Source organism: Podospora bellae-mahoneyi (genome assembly GCF_035222275.1).
Source record: "Podospora bellae-mahoneyi strain CBS 112042 chromosome 1 map unlocalized CBS112042p_1, whole genome shotgun sequence".
Lineage (NCBI taxonomy): Eukaryota > Fungi > Ascomycota > Sordariomycetes > Sordariales > Podosporaceae > Podospora > Podospora bellae-mahoneyi.
In genome coordinates this window covers 4787479-4811898 of record NW_026946359.1, presented here as the reverse complement: position 1 = coordinate 4811898, position 24420 = coordinate 4787479, and the positions used below count along the sequence as shown (strand labels likewise).

Below are 24420 nucleotides of genomic sequence, written 5' to 3'. Positions count from 1 at the left end.
CCCTTTTCCCGTTTGAAAACCCAACCCATTCATCTACTTGAGTCCACGCAAAACATGCAAAGCAGCGACAGTACACGAAGTAAAGAACAAACGCAAAACCATAAATAATATATTGTAAACCACGCGAGAATTCACAGTCTGACGTTGTGCCCTCCACCCCTGCCTGTGCAAAATCCCATGATACCTTATCTATTCCCCATCCGCCAAATCCCATCCGCAAAGTAAGAACTTCTGGGGTATCTCCATCTTTGTTTTTTTGCTGTCTCTTCCCTTGTTCTTTTACGCCTTGAAGTCCTGCGAAAAAAGAAAATCCCATACCATACCCGGCACCAAGCTCCAATTACCAGACCCAGCACCAACCCCCAAGACCAAACCAAAAACGCCAGCCATGCTATCCTGCTGCCCCCAAGTCCGATTAGCCAGCGATGAGGCGGTAGCCAAATTCCTCCTCCCAGAGTTAAAAAGAAAAACCTAGCGCCGCGTCGGGCTTTCTTTTGTGTGAGAAAAAAAGGCAAGATTGCTAATGGCTAGAAGACCGAGAAGAAAAAGAAAAACCGAAAGTGAGACGAAAAGAAAAAGCGACGAAAGGGAAGTTTGACTGTAAACCGTTTTCTTTTGTCGGATGTTTACACCACCATTGCAATATGTCTGATATATTGTCGAGTCCATGGCATCCCCCCCACATATCACGAGTCTATCAAGCATCAGCCCCAGAAGAAGAAGGCCCCCATTTATTAGGAGAAGCAGCAGCAGCAGAGCGCTTCCTCTCTGCTTTGCTCTTCGCGTGCGCCTGTCTCTTCTTTTGGTTTCTGACGTTGGCGTCGCCGGCGGGGATGGCGGGGCGGGAGTTGGGCTTTGAACCAACTGGGGTCGGCAACTGCTGCTGCTGCTCTTGTGGCTGAGAAGAAGAAGGTCCGGCTTCAGTGTCGGCTCTGGTCTTGTTCTTCTTTTTGTGCTTGTTCTTGCTGCTAGACTTTGGCTTGGGGGCCTCTGGTTTGGAGTCGGTGGGCTCTGAGGTCTTCAAGTTGGATACAGAGGTCTCGGGCTGGAGGGGTGCTGTGCTCTTGCCCTTATCCAGCTTTGGGGTTTCCACAGGTACCTCCAGGACGGGAGCAGCTGCTGTGAGCTTCGGAATTGGGTGGGCAGGCAATGTGCGCGAGGATGGTTGGCTGGTCTTTGTTGGGGTCTCTGGGGGCGAGACAAACAGCTCGTCCTTGGCTGCTTCGGGAGGACTGTTCTCTCTAGAAGAGAACGTGCTCTTTGCGGTGTAGAAACTTTGGGCAAGGGATGAGTCTGAGATCCCGCGGTTTGTACCATTGAGCAACCCGTTGATAGTCGGATGGGAAGCCATCTCCTTGTTTGGGGTTGTCTCGGCCGGTGTCATCACAATCTTGGGCGGAGAAGTTGATAGATCGGGGTAGTTGGTGAATAAGTCGCACGCCCGTGGGAGGACCGGGCAGTCAGGGATGCTGCTTAGGGAGTCGAACCGCTGAAATCGAGCCTGTTTCGAGTTGTTGCCCTTGAGGACAGGGCCCGTTGAGGGTCCCTCTTGAGGTGATCCAGTTCTCAGAGGTGGAGGTAACATCTGGTCGGCTAGGTGGTTGACACGGATAGCTGGGCCCTTGGGGTTCCATGACAGCTTGAGCGATCCACCTGCATCTGCGCGGTATCCTTTGGGCTCTGGGACCTTAAGTGCAGCATTTCCCGTGACTGATTTGGGTCGCTCAGTCGAAGTCGAAGCTTGAGCCTTGGAGCTCTCAGCCTGGCTCGAGGAAAAGTCGACAGGTGTCGATGGTCGCGAACTTGGGCGGGCACCGGGCTTCGTCTTATTTTTACCCTTCTTGAATCCTGAAGGTTGCCGCTGCTCAGCCGGAGTTGCACTTCGACTATCCACAACCAACCACTCTGCGGGAAGGGCCTGGTGTTGATTCCGCCTATTTGGGCGGATCCTCACCGTGCCGGACATATCCTGGATGAAGCGCACATCATGGATGGAGAACTGCGCATGCCGTACCACCGTGCCTCCCTGGTCCGAGCTCTCCCCTTCTTGGACAGCCTTTTCCAGTGTGCCAGCAACGCGCCCATCTTCCTGTGTTGAAACAGTATCAATAGGGGTGGATGGCTCATCCGGAGAAGTGCCAGCTTTCACGGGCCTCCCCTTGTTGGTGTGCTCCGCTGCAGCAGCCTTGTCAACTACAACCCAAACTTGTGATATAGCATGGGTGGTGTGCGTGTTGCTCGATGAGCTTGAGTGTGACAATGGTTGTGACCCGACCATGTCTTGCTCGGGAGACTGTCTAGTTCGTGCCTGAGGGCTCCGCATCTGGGGATCCACCGGACATTGTGCATTTCCGTGAGGACCTCCCTGATTGTAGAACACAGGTGGTGCTTGATACGGCGGTTGTGGTATTGGACCGACGAAGTTAGCAGGGCCAAAATACGGCGGCAGATGCGGGGGCGGAGGAGGTGGAAGAGGGTGGGCATGTTGCCAATGAGGTGGTCCATGGTGCCACTGCGGTGGACCGTGTTGCTGAAAGCTTTGGTTGAAGTGATGAGCTGGGGGGAGGTTGCCGTAATTCTGAGGCTTCTCAGGGATTTCGGTCATCTGGTGGTGAAAAGGAACACAGGGCTGCCGGTGGGCAGGACCGTGATAGTCCAGGTTATACTCGGTAGCTCCAACGGGATGCGGCTGCATGCGAGGAGGCGATGGTTGCAGACCAGCTTGAGGCTGGGAGATAGGAGGAAATCCCGGAGGAGGTCCACGCATGTATTCTGGGGAAATACTTGGTTGTCCCACCTTCTTTCTCCCAGAAGCAGAGCCGAGTGATGATGTGCCACCATGCTGCTGTTGTGCGGTGCCTCTGTTCAAGAAGCCCTGATCGGGGGGAAACCGTCGCCTGGACGGAGGAGTTACGCGTGGAGTCTCACGTGTAGCCTTTGGGGGAGTTCTGGTATATGGCCTCGGAGCCCAGTATTTTGAGTACCAGGGATGCTCGAGACGCATACTTGAGCTCAGTGGGGAGAGAGGCAACCCATCTGCAGAGGCCACAGCCGCAACAGCGCTGCTCTCAAGGGAATACCTACGAGAGTGTCAGTATCTGATAGTACAGTAGGTTCGAGAGCCAGATGAACGTTAACATACCGGATGAGAGCGTAACAACTACCTGTTTTGGCAGTAGTTTTGATGTCGCACTGCTGAATCACGCCATAACGGGAAAAGTATTCCTGAAAGCGAGAAACCTTCTCGCATTGAGTCATTCCTGGAAAGTAATCAATCTGTTTGACCAGAGCAGTGCGTGACAGTGTGCTGCAGCGGCCGCAAGGGCAAGCTACAAAATGACCCGCCGACATTTTCCCTGAATAAATACCAGGAGACTTATCCCGGTTGTAGCACTTCGCATAGGTCGAATCTGAGATTGGCCTTGTTGAGATAGGATTGGGAAAGTTCTTCCTGCCCTTGTTCCTGGAAGAGTAGGCCCTCTGAGGTATATTGGGGTCTGCAGTCGCTGATTGCTGTTCTTGTCTGTCGCCAGTTTCCTCTAGGGAACGCTCAGGAATACGTGATGGGCCCGAGGCCTCGGTGCCAACTGTGATGGCATCCCCGTCCCCAGCTGGCTTGGTAGCATTGTCGGGCTTTGCTTCCTCTGATGTAGCGTGGTTCTCAACAACAATGCTGTGAGGCGCCGGCATGGTGCCATTGACAACAATCGGGTAGCCCTTTGGCAAAGAGTGGTAGGCTGGCACAGAGGGAGGAGCGGGCACAGAGGGGGAAGCTGGCGCAGGCTTGAAGCTCAGAACAGGCTTAGAGAACGCTACTGGCTGAGAGTAAGCACCAGTCGTCTTGTTGTGAACAGGCATGTAATCCTCCTGCTTGATGCTGGGCTGAGTCGTAGACAGTACCGTTGGGAGGGGATGCTGCAAAGTGTCACTGGATGCAGCAAGTGGCTTGTCGTAAGGTGTGACTGGACAACACATTAGCATGGACAATCCAGTAAAATAAGAATAACGTACCAAATCGTTTTCGGGGCTCTGTAAGAGAATCCTCCTTCGCGTACTTCCCGCCAAGGTGATGCCATTGATCGGGAGGAAAGAATGCGGCGGGGTTCTCATATTGCTCACGCCAGTGTTCATGCCAGTAAGTGAGCTCGTCACTCAGAAAGGCTGCCTGGGTTTGGTTTAAGCCTTCGATCCCGCCTTCTTTCCAGTCCGTCGGTGAGAATAGTTGCAGAATGTCGTATGAACCATCCCACTCGATGAGCATGAGCCGGTTCTCAGCGTATGAGATCCAACCTTCAACAAAATCGCTAATCATGGAGAGCTCGTAGGGTTGCAGGGGAAAACGATGACCCAGGTTCTGCATCGCCCGCATCTGTTGGCGGTAGCACTCTATTTTCTCGTTCTGGTATCCGAGTTCATCAACGACACACCAGAGGTTCCAAGCACCTTGAAGCCAAAGGTCATGAGCGTCATAGTACCTGTACAGATCCTCCCAAGAGGTTGGACGAATGACGCTGTCTGCCAGAGCAGGGTGCTGAGCCCGGATCGTGCATGCCTCCTTCTCAATTTTGGCTTGATTCCAAGACTCGATATCGCGCTTGGGGATAGACAGAGGGTCGCTGTAGAAACGCGGGGCCTTTCCTGTTTTGTTGACCGAGATAACACAGGGGGAGTTGCGAGGAATCTTGAAATAGTAACTCATGAGAGGAGTGGGAAGCGGGGTGCCATTAGAAGCCATGGCAACGACAGTGGGGGTCTGCCTATCGTTGCTCGAGATCTGAAAGCTAACCATTCTGCCCTTTGGGAGAGTAGCCATGTTTCAAGATTGAAAGTTTTGCGGACCCGAGATAGATCCTAGTTCTCTGAATCAAGCCTGATTTGAGAGCGATAAATGTCACGGTCGGCGACTTGATTCCGATGAAGGGGAAGAGAGTATCGTAGCTCTGCTGTTCGGTATTTCGGTGTACTTGGAAGCAACTGAAGTCGCGACGGCTATTTCTTGTTTGTGATGTTGCTCAGCGAAATGGCGACCAAAATTGGTTTTTTGGAGTGGAAACTCGGCCTCGTAGAATGTGAAGCAAAAGTCCCAGAAACTTCAAGATGAATGAAATCTTCCCTGGCCGCTTTCGAGAAGAGGAAATAGTCGAAGAGTGGTTACTCGTGGTCGTGTAGAGCTTGTAATGGCCAAGCAGGTAGCCTGGAGAAGTCTGCAAAGACTGCCAAAACTTCACGAAGGTCGACTTTTTGGGGCAAATCTCGCAAGCAAGATCAAGAATTGGCAAAAGCCAAAAGGCGGGAAACAATAAACCCACCCGTGAAAGTATAGAATGTGGTGCGGAAGGTGATGAGAGAAGAAAAGGCTGCGGGATGAACAATGAAAAAAGGTTATCTGTGAGAAGGTTGTGTGGAAAAGTTTGTGTGGAAGAAGGTTGTGTGGAAAGGATTGGGCGGGCAAAAATGTTGCGTAGAAGAAGAGGTCGCCGTAGGGGAAGTGTTGGTTGTTGAGTGAAAAGGTCGTGGCGAGCAAAAATAGTCAGGCGTGTGCCCTACTTTTGTTGAGAAAGTGAATTGTCTCTCAGGTGATGCAGGCAATACCAAATGCTGTCGTAGAAATCTCGACTCTTGCTGGTGAGCTCGACTTGAATGAGGGACTCTGCCAGAAGCAACCCAGAAGCGTTGCCCCGCCTACCTCTTCACCCAAGCACCCCTATTCACTTCTTCCGCACTCCATTGTCGACCTTTGGTGGTGCCTTTACGATAGACATTTAACTTTTCCTCCTCAATACACTGTGCTGAGGCCATACTCTCTCTACCTGTCACATGAAAAATCAACTCTGCATATGAACAACAACAACACGAGGTCTTAAAGAGAACACAGGACTAATTCATCACGTACATGCCCAACAGTACCAGTATCCTTCGCTAACATACAGGGAGGGGAGAAGATGATTCTTTGATATCAAAACAAAAAGAGAGGTAGAAAGGGGCTTGGCAAGATGCCGCTCTATTTCTTGGGGAGAGCGTTGAGCATCTTCAGGATCTCAGACTCGTTTTCTCCTACGTGAGCCTTGCCATTGGCCCAGTCGACAACCTTCATCGAGCAACAAGTTAGCATCCCCCCATTGATATAAAGTACAAGGGAGACATACCAAAGGTTTTTGGAAGCTGTCAGCGCTCTGCTTGAACTTCTGAAGAGCCTCATTCTCACTGGTGGCGCCCTTGATAACCAAGGAAATGCCGGGTTGGCCGACATAGTCGAGAATGGTCTTGACTTGATCGAGAGTAGGAGGCTGCTCAGTGACCTCGAGATCAAACTCAGGCCTCAGATCCTTTTCAGCTGCCTCGACCTGGACTTGCTTGAGCAAAGTAGCCACTCGTTTCGAGCCTGGCGAGCTAGCCTTGTGGAAAAGGGTGATGATATCTTTGGTCTTGCGCTGTAAGTGAGGATGAGTCAATAATTGATCATGTTTAAGGATGGGTTTAGGGTATGTACTGACGAAGAAACCCATTTTGTCTTCACTTGATGTTTTGAGGCTCAAAATGGTGTGTCTGGGCTTATGTTGGTCTGGTTGCTTTGTTTGCACTGTGGTTGGATGTCGTTGTTGGCTGCAAGGAAGTCCGCAGCAGGCAAACACCGTGAGCGTCTTGGGAGCTTGGGCCACTTACCTCAAGCGGGGAGCTCTAACCAATCGGAGATCACGATGCTGCAGCTTCCATCCTTGTTCCGCTCCAATTCTTTGCCAAGCCGCTAGCATCTCCGTTGTCTTGGCCCTAAAACCATCGGCTCCAATCTGGGATATCCTCCTTGTACACAGCACAAAAGCGCTCTCTCCGAGCTGATAATAGCAACAAGTTGGGCACATTGTCTATCGCCTGCCTTTCTGTGGCATTTTCATGATCGGGATCACTCACTGTATGCCTATCATGTATAGTAGGGAAGTGTGTTGTGCTATGCCCACTGTATCCTCTTCTTTTGTGGGTTTCTATGACGTATGCACTCACCACGCCAACCTTTCCAGCAGATCCAGTGAGCTCATGCCCGTAGATGGGTCCAAAGAAAGCCGTTGCTGCGCTTGTGCGAGGCCATGACGTTAAAGAGTAACTGACGATCTACAAAGGCCTGTTGTGGGATCATGTATATATTCCAGGGGACGGGACAGCTCTGTGGGCTGACGCAACTTCAACTCATGTTCAACCCAACTTCACCCAAACAACCGTCCTTCTTACTACTTACTCTCACACCAAAGCAATCAAATATTTCATCATGTCAGGAAACTCCAATGTCGGGAACAGCCAGGTTTATGAGGACGGCGACCAGAGAAACGCCAAGTCCTCTGAGCTTGGATCAGACCGATTCCACGAAGGCGTCAAGCACTCTCACAACAACAATGATCCCAGTACGAATCCTCCAGCATCGTCGTTTCCTAAATCCTAAAGTACTAACAATTCTACCTTATCCAGAGGATAACCGGTCTCTTGTCAACCGTGCTGCCGCTGAGCGACAGGATGAGGGCTCAGAAGACTCTGTAGAGGCAGCCCAACTCAAGAAGGACCCCACACTCCCTGTATGTTCCCGTCATCATGCTCGATTATCTTATCAGATGGGCTAACATCATATTTGATAGGCCAAGATGCACGGGAACGAGCCATCTCGAGGCGCCAAGATCGATGCCGAGCTGCAAGCAGAGGACGAGGCCACGCTCAGGAAGAAGAACCAGAAGTGAGTGAGGGTGCGATGGTGTAATGAATTTACAAAAATTGTAATATAATGATGCGTGGAATTACCGCATTGGTCTTGACCACCTCCGTCTCTCATCTCACCGCTCCAGTTTTGTGTGCGCTGTAAAATTTCTTTGTATGTGTTGTGTGCTGGTGAGCGGGTGTGTTTGCAGCCAGGCTGGCCATCAAGGTGCACAAGGCCACTCTGTTGCTTGTCACAGGTGCAACTCCAACGGCTGCACTGACAGCCCCAAGGGAACCCCTTTTTTATTGGTTCATTTAAAGACATCCTAACATCTGTCTATAAGTGATCACCTCCGCCTTTCCCTTCCTTCACCTTGCAATTCCGTGGTCATTTATGTCACTCCCGCTCCCCTCACTGTCCTATACACCTACAAAGCAAAGATGTGTGTGCCCCACTCTGTCATCATGACAATTCCGTCAACCACATTCCACATACACACCTCCCTCCTCTTCGACCCCAAAAAGAAGGCATTCGTGAAGAATGCCTCAATAGAAGTCAACCCTGGGACGGGCGAGATTGTGAGCATTACCGAACGCCCCGGGGAGAGCTTCTCCGCCAAAGATGGGGATATCGACCTCACCGGCAAGGTGGTGCTTCCTGGATTAGTAGACTCCCACACACACATCTTTCTCCACTCCTACGAGTATGCCCCCTGTTCTTCCAAATGAATTACTGATTTGATGGCTAACAACAATCACAGAGAACGCAATGGCACCCAACAAATGCGCGACCAGTCAGCTGTCGAGCGCATCGTCCGCGCAACAAATCACGCCCGCGCTGCTCTTCTGGCAGGCTACACCACCTACCGAGATCTCGGGACCGAAGCCCTAGGGAATGCCGACGCTAATCTGCGGGACTGCGTCAACCGCGGCTTGACCCCCGGCCCAAGGCTCCTGGTTGCCACGGACGCCCTTGCCAGCTCTGGTTCCTATGAACTCAGAGTAGAAAACAAGCTGGGCGGGAATGGACTCGGACTCTCTGTCCCACGAGCATCTGACGTTGCAGATGGTGTTGACGGGGTCAGAGCTGCCGTCCGAAGGAGGGTCGGAGAAGGTGCCGACTTGATCAAGTTCTACAGTGATTACCGACGCAAAACGATGCGGTTCCCTCCAGATGTGCCTGGACCCGGTGGAAGGGTCTTGTTCCCCCCCAAGAGGAGGAACCCTGCAGTTCCGTTGTACTCCAAGGAAGAAATGGAAGCTATCGTCAAGGAAGCCCAACTAGCCGAGATTCCTGTTGCTGCTCACGCTGGCGAAACCAAGGCTGCGCTGTGGGCAGCAGACGCAGGTGTCACAACTATTGAACATATCTTTGAGGATACAGCCGAGTTGGAGCTGCCACTCTTCCAGAAAATGGTAGAGAAGAAGACAATATGGGTCCCTACTTTGGCTACTGCCGAGGCGCTGCCTGCCGATATGTTTCGGGAGTGCAAGCTTAGGGTCAAAAGGGCGTACGACCATGGAGTGCGCTTGGCTGCTGGTGGGGACACCGGGACGTTCAGTCACGGCCTCAATGCACGGGAAGTCGAGATCATGATACAGTGCGGCGTTTCTGTCGAGGAGTCACTGGAAGCGGCGACTATTTCCGGTTGGGAAGCTTGTGGTGGAGATCTTTCTGGGTTCAGGTTTGGGTGGTTTGAGAAGGGTAATCGAGCGGACATTATTGCTTTGGAGACCGACCCCCGAAAGGATGAGAAGGCTTTGCGGAAGGTCAGTTTTGTCATGAAAGATGGCCGGGTCTGGAAAAGGGACGGTGCGGCTGTCGACATGATCTCTGTACCGCAGTGGCCCGAGGATGACGGCAACACTAGCGAGGAGTGGTCAGATCTGGAAGCTGGCAGCCCACCCAAAATGTCCATGTCAGTTCCACTGCCTGTGTTTCGAGGACAGAAGCGGGCATCTTGAAAGGCTTCCCGTCTGTCAACATGATATTCAACCACAGCGATACTGCGCGTGCCTCTCTTGATATGGCCCAACTACCAGCCAAGCAGTTCGAGTTAGACAGGATAGAATAGATGTCACTAGAACTCGTGTTGTGCAACATGTTGCAACTTTCCTCATCTCACAAGATGTTGTCACTCACAAACCTCTGTGGGCTCTACCGCAGTATTTCGCGGCCTTCAGCTTCGGCTTGTGTTTCCGCTGGCCGTTTGCCTTCGGCGAATATGGTATGGGCTTCCCATTCATTCCCGCATCGTCTGAACTCGAAATTAAGATGAGGAACCTCGAGAGGGGTAAGTATGGATCCGATCCTGTCAATTGTTTGGTTTTAGGTTTTGCGGGGAGGGCTGTTCAAGTAGGGAGGTGGAAACTGCACCAACAATGTCACTTCCTACCTTGTCTGATGAAGCAAGTGGGCGGGACCCAGGTCTCCGCCTTTAGTGGTATGAGGATACGGCGGTCCTCTCTCCAGGCGAAACATCAGTATTCTACTAGGTAGGCAAGGCGGTCAAACTCCGGACATGGAACCCAAAACATGGCCGCAGCCTGGAAACTGGGGGGACGGCCGGGACCGGTTGCCGGTATAAAGAGGAAGGAGACGTCCAGCAACGTTGATTCTAGAGGAGGTAGGCGTCCAGCATCTGCCACCCGGCCTTCGTTGGAAGTCTCCAAACCCTTTCCGCTCATCCAGCTCCTCTACCTTTGACCTTCAAGGACCATCTCTTTTCACCAAATTACGGTCCCAGACAGAATTCAGTCTGCACCAAGGCACAATGGCGAGACTCCCCAGCATCATCGCCATGATTTTGGCTCTCTCCCTCATGGCGCCAGCTCTGGCAACTATACACTATGTCATGCCAAACTACACTTGGCAGCTCAACCATACGATCAGTTCCGGCCCGGGAGGGGGACTTCCTCTTCCGCAGCTCCCAGTTAACAGTTCAACCTCTACACCGGTCTCCAACCCAATCACGAACTCGACCTCAAACTTCTACACGTTCTCCCCATTCTCGTACTACAACTACAACCAGGAACGTATCAAAGTCCGCCCCGAAGGCTGGCAAGGCCCTGTTGTGACCTATGACAACAACTCACTCAGCGTTTATGGCGAGCGGATCATGCTGTACAGCGGAGAATTCCACTATTTCCGACTGCCACGATCCCCCGAGCTGTGGTGCGATGTGCTGGCCAAGATCAAAGCCATGGGCTTCAATGCCGTCAGTATTTATGTCCCCTGGATGATGTTGGAGCCACTGAGGGGAGAGTGGGACGAGGTTGGTTGGTTTGATTTGGACTTGTTTATAGGATTCGCTCAGACGAATGGCTTATATGTCATTGCCCGGCCAGGGCCTTACATCAGTAAGTTTTATTTCCCCGTTCTCTGGAGTCAAGCAAGATACAGCTGACACAGTGGCAGATGGCGAAGTCACTGGAGGCGGCTTGCCGGGGTGGCTGCAGAGAACCACGCCCACTCTACGAACTGCAGACCTAGAGTTTCTACAGGCTTCTGAAAAGTAGGTTGAGTCACCAAAGGCTATCCGCAGCACTGAGGCTAACTCCACAACCAGCTATGTCGTCAGAGTTGCCAATCTCATGGCCAAATGGCAGGTCGACAACGGAGGACCGGTCATTCTCTATCAGGTAGAGAATGAATACACGTTCGTTGGTGCCAGTCCAGAATGCGTTTCTGATAGTCAGTTGACAATATCTCCAGCATGTCCACCGACAGCTACAAAGGATTTCCTGACAACGGATATATGCAATGGCTCATCGAAAAGGCAAAGAACGCGAGCATCACTATTCCCATCATCAACAACGACGCTTGGCCCGCCGGAAACAGTCGCCCCGGCATCGGTGTGGGCGAAGTTGATATCTACGGTCATGATCTTTATCCCTTTGGTCTCGACTGTTCGGCGAAGGATTGGCCAGAGAATGCTACCTACACAGATCTTTGGTCGAAGCATATCGGCATGAGTCCAGGAACCCCCTACACAATCCCTGAGGTGAGTCTCATGAAGATCTCTACTCCGCCATCTTGCATTGCTCCAGAGACGCTGACTAGTTGCAGTTTCAAGTAAGAATCAAATGACTACCGAGACCTTCTTGCTCTGATTTTGCGAAACTGACACACTCAACACGTAGGGCGGTGCTTATGACACCTGGGGGTCTGTGGGATATGATGAGTGCGTGAAGCTGTTCGACGACGTGCAGGCTCGCGTGCTCTTCAAGAACAGCTATGCGGCCGGTGTGAAGGTTTTCAACGTCTACATGGTGAGTGTCTTTGCAGGGGCTCATTTAGGAGCCAAACATTGACCACGTCCAGATCTTTGGCGGAACAAACTGGGGTAACTTGGGAGATCCCTATGTCTATACCAGTTATGACTATGGAGCGGTCTGTCGATTTTTGGGATTTGATCATCACGAGCTGACACCTTCTTCAGGCAATTGCTGAAGACCGCACCATTGGCCGACCCAAATACTCTGAGCTCAAGCTTCAAGCCAACTTTTTCAAAGTCTCTCCAGGGTACTTGGCAGCAATGCCATTCGAAAACATGACCGAAGGCATAGTTGGGTTTCAGATGAATTCCACAGACGACAAGCTTGTTGCAACTCAGCTCACCGGCGACTTCGGCACATTCTACGTTATCCGTCACCGTGACTATCGTCAGACTGACGACGTTGCCTTCACTCTCAAGCTACCCACAGCCTCCGGGAGGTGGCATCTGCCGGCAAGATCAGCCAACTTTGTGTTGTCTGGTCGCGACTCCAAGCTACTCGTCACGGACTACCCTTTCGGCGGGTTCTTTATGACTTACTGTTCGGCAGAAATTCTTACCTGGAACAGCTACAACAAGACAACCATTGTGATCTACGGAAATATTGGCGAATATCATGAGCTTCGCTTCACCCACCCCTGGGCAGACCCCATCCTTGAAAGCAGCGGTGTCAATCTTTTTGCTGACATAAATACGACTGCCGCTCAGTGGACAATCGGTCCAGATAGACAATGGGCAGTGATCAACAATTATGTGTATATGCACTTTGAAAGTTAGTATTGCACAGCGAAGAAGTACTTGCGGCAACAGGGTCTTGATTAACACTTTGCGTGTTACAGATCGAAAATCTGCCTACAAATATTGGACGGTGGATTTAGTCCCAGCGTACTCTGAGGGGGCATCATCGATCATTGTTTACGGCGGTTATCTGATCCGTTCAGCAGCCGAGACTTGGCTTGAGGGCGGGATCACCACGGGTTTGATCCTGATGGGTGATTTCAACGAGACAACCACACTCGAGATCATGAACGTTCCACTCCTCGCTCGAACGCTCACTGTGAATTCCGACCCAGTGAATTACACAGTTAATGAGCATGGTAACTGGGTAGTCACAATTGACTACAAGTCTGCCAACAATACTGGCACGCCGGATCTCGTCACTGGAATAGAGTGGAACTACCGTGACTGTCTGCCTGAGATCCAGTCGGATTACGACGATTCTGGCTGGCTTCGATCAGTCCTCATGACCAACAACACCGACACTGCCCCTGCATACACACCCACCTCTCTTTACGGCTCCGACTATGGATTTCACACCGGAGTGCTCGTCTTCAGAGGTCACTTCCAGGCGGCAAGGGTGAAGGCGGCCTTGAACTTGTACACCCAGGGCGGCCCGGGATTTGCAGTTTCTGTCTGGCTTAACGACCAATTCCTTTACAGTTTTGACGGCAATCTCGACACCGAGGGCAACGATACGCTGTACTATCTTCCTGACTTGGAGGTGAACTACGACAACCTGGTCAACTACAACCTCACTGTCCTTGTCGACAACATGGGCTTGGAGGAGAACCTGATAGTAGGGGCAAACCGCATGAAGTCGCCGCGTGGTATCATGAACTACGGTATATTTGACGAAACTGTGCACAATATCGTCATGCCCATTGACTGGAAGCTGACGGGCAACTGGAAGGGGGAGTATTATGCAGACAAGGTGAGGGGCCCTCTGAACGAAGGGGGTCTGTTTGCTGAGAGAATGGGCTACCACCTTCCGGGAGCTCCGCTGTCTGGGGATACCTCGAAGAACCCATTCAAGGACGGACTTGACAAGCCAGGTGTTGGGTTTTGGTCTGCGAAGTTGACGATCAACTGGGACAGAATATACGATACGCCACTGAGCTTTGTGTTTCAGGAGACGGACGAGAGCAAGAGGGCGGCGAATGGTTGCCGGGCATGGCTTTATGTCAATGGCTATCAGTTTGGGAGGTATATTTCCAAGTTTGGACCTCAGAACGAGTTCCATGTGCCGGATGGGATTATTTACACGAATGGGACAGAGAATCATATTGCCATTGCGATGTGGGCGCCGAATGAAGGAGGGGCGAAGTTGCCGTGGCTGAGCTTGAAGAGTGGGCATCCGGTTAGGTCGACGAGGATTTGGCCGGGGGATATGAATTCGTTTGTGGCGGAGAGTTATTATGACGGGAGAGAGGGGTCGTATTGAGGTGCTGTGATGGGATGGCTTCTTTGGAAGGCAGGCTGGTTGGTGCTGGCTACTGCGGGAGATCGGATGGTGGTTCAGGTGCCGACGCTACTCCCTACTCGGTGTGTGTGGTACCTGCAGGAGTCGGAGGGAGAAAAGGAGGGGATGCTCCGTAGGAGAGATTTTCTTGGTGTGACAGCTTTGCTTGATTTTTTTTGACAGGAACAGGGTTAGATTCTATGAGAGCAAGTTACAAGATGTGAATATGATTAGATATCAATTGATCATTTGACACACACACACACTCTACGACGGCGATGAGACGGTGCTGGTGTTAGTTTTTGAGAATTCTGCCGCATGAGCCGTGAGGTTGCATTTTCTCAGCTGTGTGCATTCCAGCCCAAGGCATGCAAGTCATCTTTTCTTTTCAGCAGTGCGGTGAAAATTGTTCGCTCTGCAGGTACGATGGATGGGTAAGGTAGGGATAGTTGGTGATGTTTTCCTGTGTAGTATGCCCGATAAGGAGAAGGATGCGGGGGCGGGATGCAGGTACACTGGCCAGGTCGGATGGATGTAAGCCAAGGGGCAGAGGGGAGAAAAATGGCTGTTCTGGATGGAACGGGATGGAAAAGTTGGGCCTTGGAAGTTTAAGAGAGAAGTGTTGCGTAAGAAGGTGTGTGTCGGGTTGCATTTTGGAGTATTGGCATGGAGTTTTTGTAGGTGGGAGACTGTGTTTTCGCCTCTTGATTTGATGAAGGCCGGAGTATCTTGACCGCTAGTTTTTGATGGTATAAGTGAGACTATCCGAGAGAGCCGGCAGTGGGTGGGATGATGGGCGAGGGAAGTTTTGTGAGTGGAAGAGTGGGATATGTGACGCTGTAATATGAGGTATGGAAAATGTTGTGATAAGTTGGGGATGGGAACTGGTTTTGAGTGGAGGGTGAGGTTTCATTGAAGAGACGGTGCTGCCATGATGAGAAGTGTTTTCTTCTGGAGGAGTGCCGGCCGGCTGGTTGTCATTGCGATGCTGTTGGGCAGGGTGAGGTGATGAGTTCATCAGTTGCGGTATAAGCAAGAGTATGAATTGTGCAGAACGGATTTCGTGCAAATGAGCGGGATTGAATGTGTCATCATCATGGACACCCATGATTGTCACCCTGCCCTGCCAAGACCCAATGGACTTGCACAGAGTTGTGTGAATTTGTGGTGGTGGTGGGTGCCAAGGGACGGGAAAACACCATGAAAAAAAAATCAAGGAAGGTTTACGTTATCACCACAGGTTTTGTTCGCATCACGGGAACGTTTTTGCCCAGGCTATTAGGCGGGAGGGTAGGTAGTGTAATTTCCGCCTTTCTTTGTTTTTGTTTTGGATGACTCAATCTTGGACAAGAAAAAACTGGCCATGGGCGACATGACATCCATGGCAGATAGGGTGGTTTTTTTGTGACGACGACTTGGTGGTCACGGAGGGCCACGTATATCGAGTCGTCTTGTTTAATCAAGGGATACTGAAAATGGTTCCAGTCGCCTTGTGAGAGCCTCGTGGCTTGCGATGACCGGAGGCGGGGGAGTGCGCGCGGAGACGGAGGTACATACTCAGATTCTCGGCTCGTGTGTTCGGCTCGGTGAGGCTCGGCTTTCACCATGAGAGGAAAGAGAGATGGCTCCTGGGAGAGGAAGTCACAAAGAAGGCGTGCGTGGCTTCGGTAGTGCTTGCAGCATGTCCACGACAGGGGTTATTGTCATCAGGCAAGGCAGGTACACCAGGTAAGGTACACGAACCAAAAGGAAGCAAGGGATGGCTCAAGTACGACGCACACCTCAGCCATTTTCTGGCCTCATGACTTCTTTTTGTCACCCACACCTATTGTGACTGTGGAAATCTCTGACCTTTCGTTTTCTTGTTGTATGGGCACACTTTGTGTTTGCCAACGCTATTCCCGTGTTTTGCCGATGTGGCTCGGTGATGCCATTTTGGGCCTGTTCTCGACTTACACACAGACTTGTCCGTTGATGGAGTCGAATGTTTTCTTGCCCGAGTATACAGCTACTTGAAACAAAACAATTCTGCTGCAAAGGGGGGAAAAACATCAGTTGAAGATGAAGCATAGTGTGATCTTCTAATGCACGGGCCAAAACAAAAGCTTATTCTGTAACGGCCGATTTCACAACGAGATCAGATGAAGATGAAGCACAAGGTGAAGAAAGTGTTTATTTTTTGTCTGTCTGACCATTGCCTGACCATCCATTGCCACCCTTGCTTGCATGTATAAGCTCGGGATTTCCTAAATGGGCACCTGAAGCCCGTAACCCGTTGTAGGCGCGGTAACCCACTCCCCCATATCCAAAGAAAAATGTAACAAAAAAAGTGGTATCTCGGGTGATGTATGAAACTCCCTCCAAATGCACAAATGACATGACCAATCTTTCGATGAAGGGCCCAGTCGATGTCCTGACCAACTGATGGTGACCCATTCCTTGACCCAAAAAGCCTCAAAAAAAAAATGCCCAACGCCGGCTAAGATGCAGAAAAGACCCGCTTTGGGTCATGTACATGTGGAAAAAGGAAATTAAAAGTGTACAGAGGGAAGGCAAAAGAGAAAATAGTATAGTCGATGATGGTACAGTGAGCTGAAAGATTGTTTAGATCTCCCAAGTCTCCTCCTCAGGAGCCAGAGCAGGTGTGTCGCTTACAAAGACGATTCCTCGTCTTTTCCAGCCGCCCCTCTTGATAAAATTGTCGGCCTCGGACAGGGCGGCCGGTTGTCCGGGGGTGTGTTGAGGGTGGGGGCGACGGCGCGGGGCCGGGAGGGGCGTAACGATGAAGTTATCGCCCCACTCCTCGGCATCCCGAATGCCGTCCAGTGATGAGGCATCCGAAGCAGTGCTTGGCGTTGGTGAGGGTGGTCTTCTGGCCGAGGCCTGATGGCTTCTACTATTGTCGAACCCAAAGTCAAATCCCCCATAGATAACAGTTGCTGTTGAGGCTTGGTGGTTGTGCCGGGATGTGTGGTTGTTGTGTTGTTGGGCTCGGAGATTGTGCATAGATCGAGCTTGCCTTAGCTCGTGGGGTTGATATCGTCTGCTGGACGTCTCCTCGGGAAGATGTGGAACCGGGGCGCAGGCAAGAGGTGGGTGAAGACGGAGCGGGTCCCAGTCGACTGAAAGTTCTGATTTTCCCCCGCTCGTTGAAGGTCGTGATACTGAAGATGATGAGGACTCCATGGAGGATCTGGCCAGCGAGCTGGCACTGCTTGGCTGGCTGTGGTGGTGACGGAAGTGCATGATTGAATGTGAGGCAGCTTCGCTTCTAAGACGGTTGTGACTCCGGAAACTGCGGAGGGCTCGATGACTGGTGTGGTGGTGGTGAGGAAGGCCACAGAACATAACCGGCCGTCTGGTGAGTGGTGGGTGGTGAGGTAGATATAGTTGATAGTCTGTAAGAGGTGGCTAGCCGTGGTTGGCTCTTGGACTGGACCCGGACATTCGAGGGTATCTGTGTGGTGGTTGGTGAGGCTTGCTGAAGACCGGGAGCTCTCGATAGGTACAGCTAGGTGGGAGGAGCGGGGATATATACGCATGGAGGGCTTTTCTCCCCCATGCTCATGGCAGGCTGCCGATCGGGCATGACGAGAGATGTGGTACCTGCAGCTGATGCAAGACCCAGCCCGGAGAGTACGTACAGAGAGTAGCGTGATATTGGGCGGTGGATGCGGTGGCTGACTAGGCCTGTTCCGTGGCCCGGACACGGCGCTCGAGCGCTGCACACCACCATGCATCGAAAAGAGTGGGGCTACAATCCGCCCAAGCGAGCCATGAGAGCTGCACTCTTTCAGCACTGGCCAGATCCAAGCCACTCCGCTCCGCGCAAGCTTCAGCTGTCAGAATAACACGAATACCGGCCGAGGAGAAGATGACGGCTCATGAAGCCCTCCACCGTCTCACTACCTATTGATTTCTATGACCCGAAATCACAGAGAGCAACCCGCGGTTTCCAGTACCTCCCTCCACATGCTGCCATTCACCCTGATGCACTTCCTAAAATTTGCAACCTCAAAATCGGTACAAGGGTACGTCATCACTGATCAGGGCAGACATCATCTCCCCCGCCAAAGCTGGGCATCGCTGGGCAACTTGCGACATGGGTGGTATCGACACATCGGGCACGGCCCCATCGATTGCCCAGAGCTCCCCAGAAATCGCCAATTTTCTGCGACCACCATTTGCCTCTTTCACGTTAGCAGCAACAGATGTCTTGGGCCGTGGATCATGGCCGGCAACCTCCCTCGGCCTTCAAAATAATAGTAATCGACCGGAAAGGTCTCGCAAATTGGCCCGGGAGGGAGAATTGGCGATGGCAATGGCGAAATACTGAGCGCAGCCAAGCAGATCACAGGGCGCAAGATTTCAAGATTTTCAGTCACATTGGGAATCCCATCGAAGCCACGAACGTGCGAACATGTTTGCTTCCTCCACTCGGCCTCCACCTTTGAAGAAAAATAGATCGATCCGAGGGCCTCTTGAGGCATCGCTTCCCACGCTTTCTTTCGATCTGTATACTCTGATCCTCCCGCAATTTCAACACGCCATCATTATTCCATCACGACAAGACTCGCAAGACCGGTCGTTTGCCAAAAGGGGCAACTGGCCCTGACTGAACCGAGCAAGAACTCGTGGCAACCAGAAAAAAAATCTCGTACCTTGCTTTGGAATGCTTCTGCTCACGGGACTCAAGGAACGCCCCCTCCTTCGGCAGTGTCCTCCAACCCCATGATGAAGAGCCTTGCCTCGCTGGCCTTTTTAGACAGCCAGATTGGGATAAACCGCCCAGTCATCAGCAGCCAGCAGCCATCAACGCGGGGATAAAACATCCAAAGCGGCGCCAGGCCCTGTGGCTTGAAATCCTGCTGTTCCAGCAGTGTGGTTGATCCGCAGATCGCTAGCGAGTTATCTGTGCGAACCACAGCCGCTCACCTGCATCTTGGCACCAAGTCCCCTCCTTGCTTCTCTTGATCATCAGTCACTTTATCCATCATGATGTCCCATCAACAGTCATCCCTTGCAGGTGGGAATCGAGACATTGGGGAAATAACACCAGGGGTCAGCACTCTATGAATATCATAGTAGGGTTCACCGCTCGGGAATCTAGACAAGACGACGCGGGACGAGCGGCATGCCGAATAGTAAGAAAAAGTTCCGTCTATTCTTGAAGAGGAGAGACATGTTCCCCACCATCATATCATCAGCCTTGAGCTCCACACCGAGTTGTCAGCAAGCCACTTTTCAGCAGCGGCAAGCCTCGAGGCCTGAGCTGCAAGCCATCGTTCCGTTTGAAGCATCCAACATCAAAATATTGACGGTATCGCCTTGTCGTATGTAGACCATGGCCGGCCATGAAGGTCGGCCCAGACTGTCAACATGGACGAACCAACTTGGAATTGTGGTGGCGGCACTTCGCGACATCCAGTCGTCCCGGGAATCAAGGACTCATCCCGTCATCAGCCCTTTCAACCCTCCCCTCATTATGATCGGCAGTTTCGGGCTCGTTGTTATCTCGCCCAATGAGCTCGATGATTGACAGACTGGATGATGGCTGGGTGGCACGAAATACGTCAAAAAACGTTTCAAAACCTTTTCGGGATCTTTGTTTCCCATCTCCACAATGCACATCCCTTTGCGGATATCATCAAGTAATTGCGAAGTTACTTCAGGTGATTCGGCAACCATCCCATCTTTTTTCATAACCCTTTGCGTCAGGACACATAATCCCGCCAGACCGGGCGCAGAGATCAATGCAACAATCAGGGGACAACGCCCATGACGATGAGGCTCTCCAGCCTACCTATCTTCAACCGCCCAAGCAACCTGCCAAAAGCCTCCTCGCCTTACACAGCAGGTCGCACCAGATTTCTCTCTAACCGCCTCTTGGGCTTTCAGTGACAAATATTTTACGAATTCCCAACCAGGAGGGTGGGCTCACGCCAGTGCAACAAGCTGAATACCTACCCACCACAGGCACTACCTTAGCCTACCCGCTCTGCGCGAGTCTGTGAGTCCCGCCCACCGGGCATCAAGCGCGGGGGGAAGTAGATATGTCGATGCATATGCACACACACAGACAGCCGGGCCTTCATCCCCTCTCTTGAAAAGACCAGACGAATTCCAGCCCTGTCAACGCGGGGACACCGTGTGTAGATAACACTAATGCCTTCCCGCATAATTTGAAATACTCACGAGACGCAGGCGCAAAGTGTAAACACCCACACAGAGTCCCCTACTATTCAACCTGCCCCTTTTGGATTGACGACCCGCCTCCTTTAAATTATGACTAACAAAAAACAAAACACCACATGGCAACGCCTTGCTTGCTTTTGTCGGCGACGGCCGTATCGTATTGCCTCAAATCACCCTCGGATTCCCTTGCCGCATGTGTGTGTGTGTGTGTGTAAACCCGGAGAGAGCCAACGCAATGACGCATCGAGATCACATTATATCATAGACAACACACACAAACCATCTTCTGAAACAAAATGCGGGCGGATGATCCGCAGATCAACGCTTGTGCCCGAGGCGTAGGGAAAATCCTCCCCGCGTTTTTGACATAAACAAATCTTTTATGGTTTGTTGGCTTCAAACTCCTATGTACAAGAGGGGTCACTGGGGTCAATGACATATGCACCCTGCAAACATCAAACACTAGACACTACAGCTACTGCCTTGTTGGAACGGGCGCCCAAAAGTTAGATCCTCTTGTTGGATGAAAAAAAAGATGATATTTTGGGCCGTTGTTTTGTGTATTGGTGGTGGTGATGGTGGAGGTGGTGGTACTCAGCAGCAAGGCTGGCGGCAACGTATGCATGCATCTCTGTGTTGTCAAAAAATCCCATCACTTATTCCTTCTGCAGCCTCGCCTCCCCAGCAGCCCCGAGGTATCCTAATCCTCAGCAACCTAAGCACCGTCATCATCCCATCGCTGAGCACAACTAGCCCCCATCCTCCTCCTCCTCCCAAGGGTCTGGATCCAATCGGATCCATTACAGCCATCATCACCAACAATCCGGAAACCCGACACTTGGTAAAAGTGATCAAATTCCCGGTTCCAACAACCACTTTTGTTGATTTTGTCACCGGCAACCTCGGATGAGCAGACCCGATCCTAGGCAATACCCAAAGCTAAGGTGAGACCAGACAAAAACACCGGCTGTAACCAACCTGTCTTTGTCTGTTTTGACTCTGATAACTATATCAGTTGTCAAGTACCCTACCCAGCCCCGGAGTATTTCCCCGATTTCTTCAGCCACCCCCTGTCAATGTGGCTTGTGTGCGACAACAACCGGCTCATATAAAAAATTTCCCCGTCTTTCAGAGACAAAAAAAATTGAATATGTGATCTCTCCGACAGACTGGTTTGACTCTCGGCCGCGGGAAAGCGCGGGAGGCTCCCAGAGTCAAAATGTGGAGATAACGTCCGGGTTTGAAGCCAAGGATGGCGGAGACAAAACCCCCACCATCAAAAAGTCCCCGAGACCATCACCGTGTGCCCGGAAGTCGATCCCGCTCGGCCGTACTGCTTTGTGATCTTGACTGATATTATGATGGAAAACTGACATCCCCCATCTCCCCCATCAAACAGCTGAAAAGGCAAGGGGGGGCGAGTAACAGCTGTCGGAGATTTTCGGCGTAATAGTGACAAGACAACAGCCGCCTTCTTTTCAATGCTGCACGAGTAAGTTCCAAACCATCGGATCAATCATCGTCGTACAAAAACAAGGCGCGCGTGTCTCTTTTTTTGTACGCGCGTGACTGGGGGTTGCTATGGTCAGCCGACAATGACAATAACAAACCCCCAACCCAACTTGCGGCCTGGAGGGATTCGTAAAGTTGGAAGGCTGGGTAAATCGGCGGTGAGATTATGCTGCTCGCGGCCATTTTTCTCCATCATCCCTTCATAAACACCCCCCATCATCTCACCTGACACAGAGCGCGCACCTCTTCACAAAATACCATCACTCTCCCCCTTGAACCTCTTGACGCGCTTCTGCTCCCAATCGTCGAGATCCTTCGCTGCCAATCTCTGCACAACAACCAACACATGTCAGCCCCACAAACAATATGTCTCTTTGCAGCGTGACAAAAGAAAACTCACGTAGTACTCCTCCTTCATGTCCACCTTCCTCCTCTGCTGCCCGATACCCAGCTCTTCATCCCGCGTCATGGTCCTGACCTTGCGGTCGTGGCGCTCGTACCGGATCGCGGTGGCGGGCGTGAGGACGAAGGAGCCGCCGATGATGACTGTCAAAAAGGGGAGGCCGAAGAGGAGGAAGGGGCGCTTGGCCATCATGGCGCGGTAGCGGGCGCCGAAGGTGTTGGATTCGGCGGAGCCGCGGAACTTTTTGGAGCCGAAGGACATTTTGAGTGGTACTTTTGCCGGGAATGATTCGGGCAGTAATTCCGTAGAGGTTGTGAAACTGACAGTTCCAGAGATCTGGGCTGGTGACTCGAGGTATTCGGAGGTGCAAACCGTATCGGTAGGTCGTTGAAGAAATTGAAGCTCCGAAGCTGCTCCATCATTGTTGTATGATGGGATGAAGCTTTGGTGGGGTGGATGATTAAGCAGGCTATGGCATAATATATGGAGGGTTAGGGTTCCCCTGAGTTGGTGGACGATGTAAACAAAGGGCCCATGCTGCCTAGCAACACCGAAAAAGTGATACAATCCCTCGGATAGTGTTTGGAACCGGTATTGATATGCTTCCTTTTAGATTTCTAACATGTTATTACAAGTTAACATATTGCTACAAAACCAGAAAGTCGAAACTACAGTCGCTAGGCTTGAGGCTCAACATGCCTGAATCAGAGTGGAGGACATTGAAGCACAGCAAATCCAAGAAACTAATCTGTCCGTCATTTAACAATTCAAGAGTTGTCCTGTATTGTTTGGTCAATCATCCGGCCAGTCTTCTTTTTCTGGCATCATAGTTCGACTATTGGTTGATACAAGATATTCATTCGGCTGTCTAGATACAGCTGCCTACTCCTTCAAAAGAGGTTGGCCGAATATTGAGATATATGAACTGAGCTATTGTATAAAAAAGTGTAACCGATTGGGGAATTTTGCCTGATGTATACTATGGCTCAGAGTGATGAATTCACCTCATCCGTTTCCGCAGAGGGGATGGCATCAGAAACTTGAAGCAGCATACTTGGAACCGAGCTGTTTCCACGGACTTTGCGCACTAATAGTAAGTAGTCTTCTGATAATAGTGAGAGGGAAAAAAAGTATTACAATTTGTCACGAACCAACAATCATATGCAGCTAGCGCCACTGCCCTTCTATGGAAGGTTGTCTTATGCCAACTGAGAGCGGCATCTTTCGACATGCCTCCTCGTACTGTTTCAGGCTCCATACACTGCAACTTCGAGACCTTGCTATAACCACCTTATCCAGGCACGAGGAATCGCAACTGCAATCCTTCAACCAACTTTTTTTTTTCCATAGAGCTCTGTATAGCCCTTCACCACTGAACAAATAATGACAGCCATTCATGGGCAGGGAAACACATCAGGCAGTCCTACCTAGCCCACACTAACCGTAGCTTAGAGCCTGCCTCTGCTTCGATTGATAACTACAGATCACTAACACTGTAAGATCCCACAGGAAAGACAATCAATGACCCAAACCTACACCACGACACGGCCACTTCCATATTCATAACCATGTGTTCCATCATCCGGCATTTCCACCCCCTTTGTCCAGCACCTGATAATAATCTCCACGCCTGTCTCGGATATTGCATCCCCTACTACCACGTTGGCAATCAGTAGTGATACATACCCCTTGATGACATAGACAGCCACGCATGGGCCGAAGAATAAAACATACTCCCAACTCTAGATAGACTGTGACAGACTCGCATGATCCTACCTCCATATCAGCTTCTCGAACCTATATCCATCATAAGCTGGTAACTAAACCTACCACAAACCAGCACCGCAACAAAAACATACCAGTCCCATTTCAAACCCTACACACCAGGTAACTAGAACCATTGCAGCAGCAGTTAGATTGTTGAATCCATAGCATGATGGGCAGCAAGCACATCGACACGAAATCTGCAAGGTACCTAATTGGTCCACCAAGACTGACAGAAAACCGGCAAATACAACCTGGCCCCTTTGTTTATGCCCTCCCCCCTAAACACACCCATCCACCTAGACCCAAGATCTAAAGGCACGCTTCTTGAGCCGCAGTTTGTGTTAGTA

General features: G+C 51.3%; 7 protein-coding genes across 7 annotated transcripts; 3 read left to right on the top strand and 4 right to left on the bottom strand.

Annotated features, from left to right (window-relative positions):
- Window positions 1-163: 163 nt before the first annotated feature.
- Window positions 164-4813, bottom strand: QC761_0015980 (uncharacterized protein; the record flags this gene model as incomplete). Its single annotated transcript, XM_062872005.1, has 3 exons — window positions 164-3080; window positions 3143-3962; window positions 4012-4813. 3 exons carry the CDS (start codon window positions 4811-4813, stop codon window positions 698-700), a joined length of 4005 nt encoding a protein of 1334 aa, XP_062737892.1. The 3' UTR covers window positions 164-697.
- A 1188-nt stretch (window positions 4814-6001) lies between these two features.
- Window positions 6002-6872, bottom strand: QC761_114430 (uncharacterized protein; the record flags this gene model as incomplete). The annotated part of the gene is made up of 3 exons (XM_062874719.1): window positions 6495-6872; window positions 6147-6431; window positions 6002-6088 (listed from the first exon to the last, which is right to left on the bottom strand). The coding sequence occupies exons 1-3, from the start codon at window positions 6504-6506 to the stop codon at window positions 6002-6004; spliced, it is 384 nt and encodes a 127-aa protein (XP_062737891.1). The 5' UTR covers window positions 6507-6872.
- Window positions 6782-7721, top strand: QC761_114420 (uncharacterized protein; the record flags this gene model as incomplete). Its single annotated transcript, XM_062874718.1, has 3 exons — window positions 6782-7394; window positions 7459-7562; window positions 7623-7721. Exons 1-3 carry the CDS (start codon window positions 7262-7264, stop codon window positions 7719-7721), a joined length of 336 nt encoding a protein of 111 aa, XP_062737890.1. The 5' UTR covers window positions 6782-7261.
- A 400-nt stretch (window positions 7722-8121) lies between these two features.
- Window positions 8122-9645, top strand: QC761_114410 (uncharacterized protein; the record flags this gene model as incomplete). Its single annotated transcript, XM_062874717.1, has 2 exons — window positions 8122-8384; window positions 8442-9645. The coding sequence occupies 2 exons, from the start codon at window positions 8122-8124 to the stop codon at window positions 9643-9645; spliced, it is 1467 nt and encodes a 488-aa protein (XP_062737889.1).
- An 809-nt stretch (window positions 9646-10454) lies between these two features.
- On the top strand, window positions 10455-15314 carry QC761_114400 (uncharacterized protein; the record flags this gene model as incomplete). Its single annotated transcript, XM_062874716.1, has 8 exons — window positions 10455-11040; window positions 11099-11195; window positions 11250-11339; window positions 11396-11684; window positions 11824-11952; window positions 12005-12073; window positions 12123-12729; window positions 12797-15314. The coding sequence occupies 8 exons, from the start codon at window positions 10455-10457 to the stop codon at window positions 14176-14178; spliced, it is 3249 nt and encodes a 1082-aa protein (XP_062737888.1). The 3' UTR covers window positions 14179-15314.
- Window positions 15315-16800: 1486 nt separating this feature from the next.
- Window positions 16801-17544, bottom strand: QC761_114390 (uncharacterized protein; the record flags this gene model as incomplete). Its single annotated transcript, XM_062874715.1, has 1 exon — window positions 16801-17544. One exon carries the CDS (start codon window positions 17542-17544, stop codon window positions 16801-16803), a length of 744 nt encoding a protein of 247 aa, XP_062737887.1.
- Window positions 17545-20676: 3132 nt separating this feature from the next.
- On the bottom strand, window positions 20677-22761 carry COX16 (Cytochrome oxidase assembly). Its single transcript, XM_062874714.1, has 2 exons — window positions 22304-22761; window positions 20677-22231 (listed from the first exon to the last, which is right to left on the bottom strand). The coding sequence occupies exons 1-2, from the start codon at window positions 22565-22567 to the stop codon at window positions 22151-22153; spliced, it is 345 nt and encodes a 114-aa protein (XP_062737886.1). The 5' UTR covers window positions 22568-22761; the 3' UTR covers window positions 20677-22150.
- Window positions 22762-24420: the final 1659 nt, after the last annotated feature.

Bases quoted from the DNA above. Each gene is read 5' to 3' on its own strand.
- COX16 (XM_062874714.1), bottom strand. From the start codon at position 22,567: ATGTCCTTCGGCTCCAAAAAGTTCCGCGGCTCCGCCGAATCCAACACC. The intron at 22,232-22,303 runs GTGAGTTTTCTT...GTTGTTGTGCAG, and splicing joins ACATGAAGGAGGAGTACTAC to AGATTGGCAGCGAAGGATCT.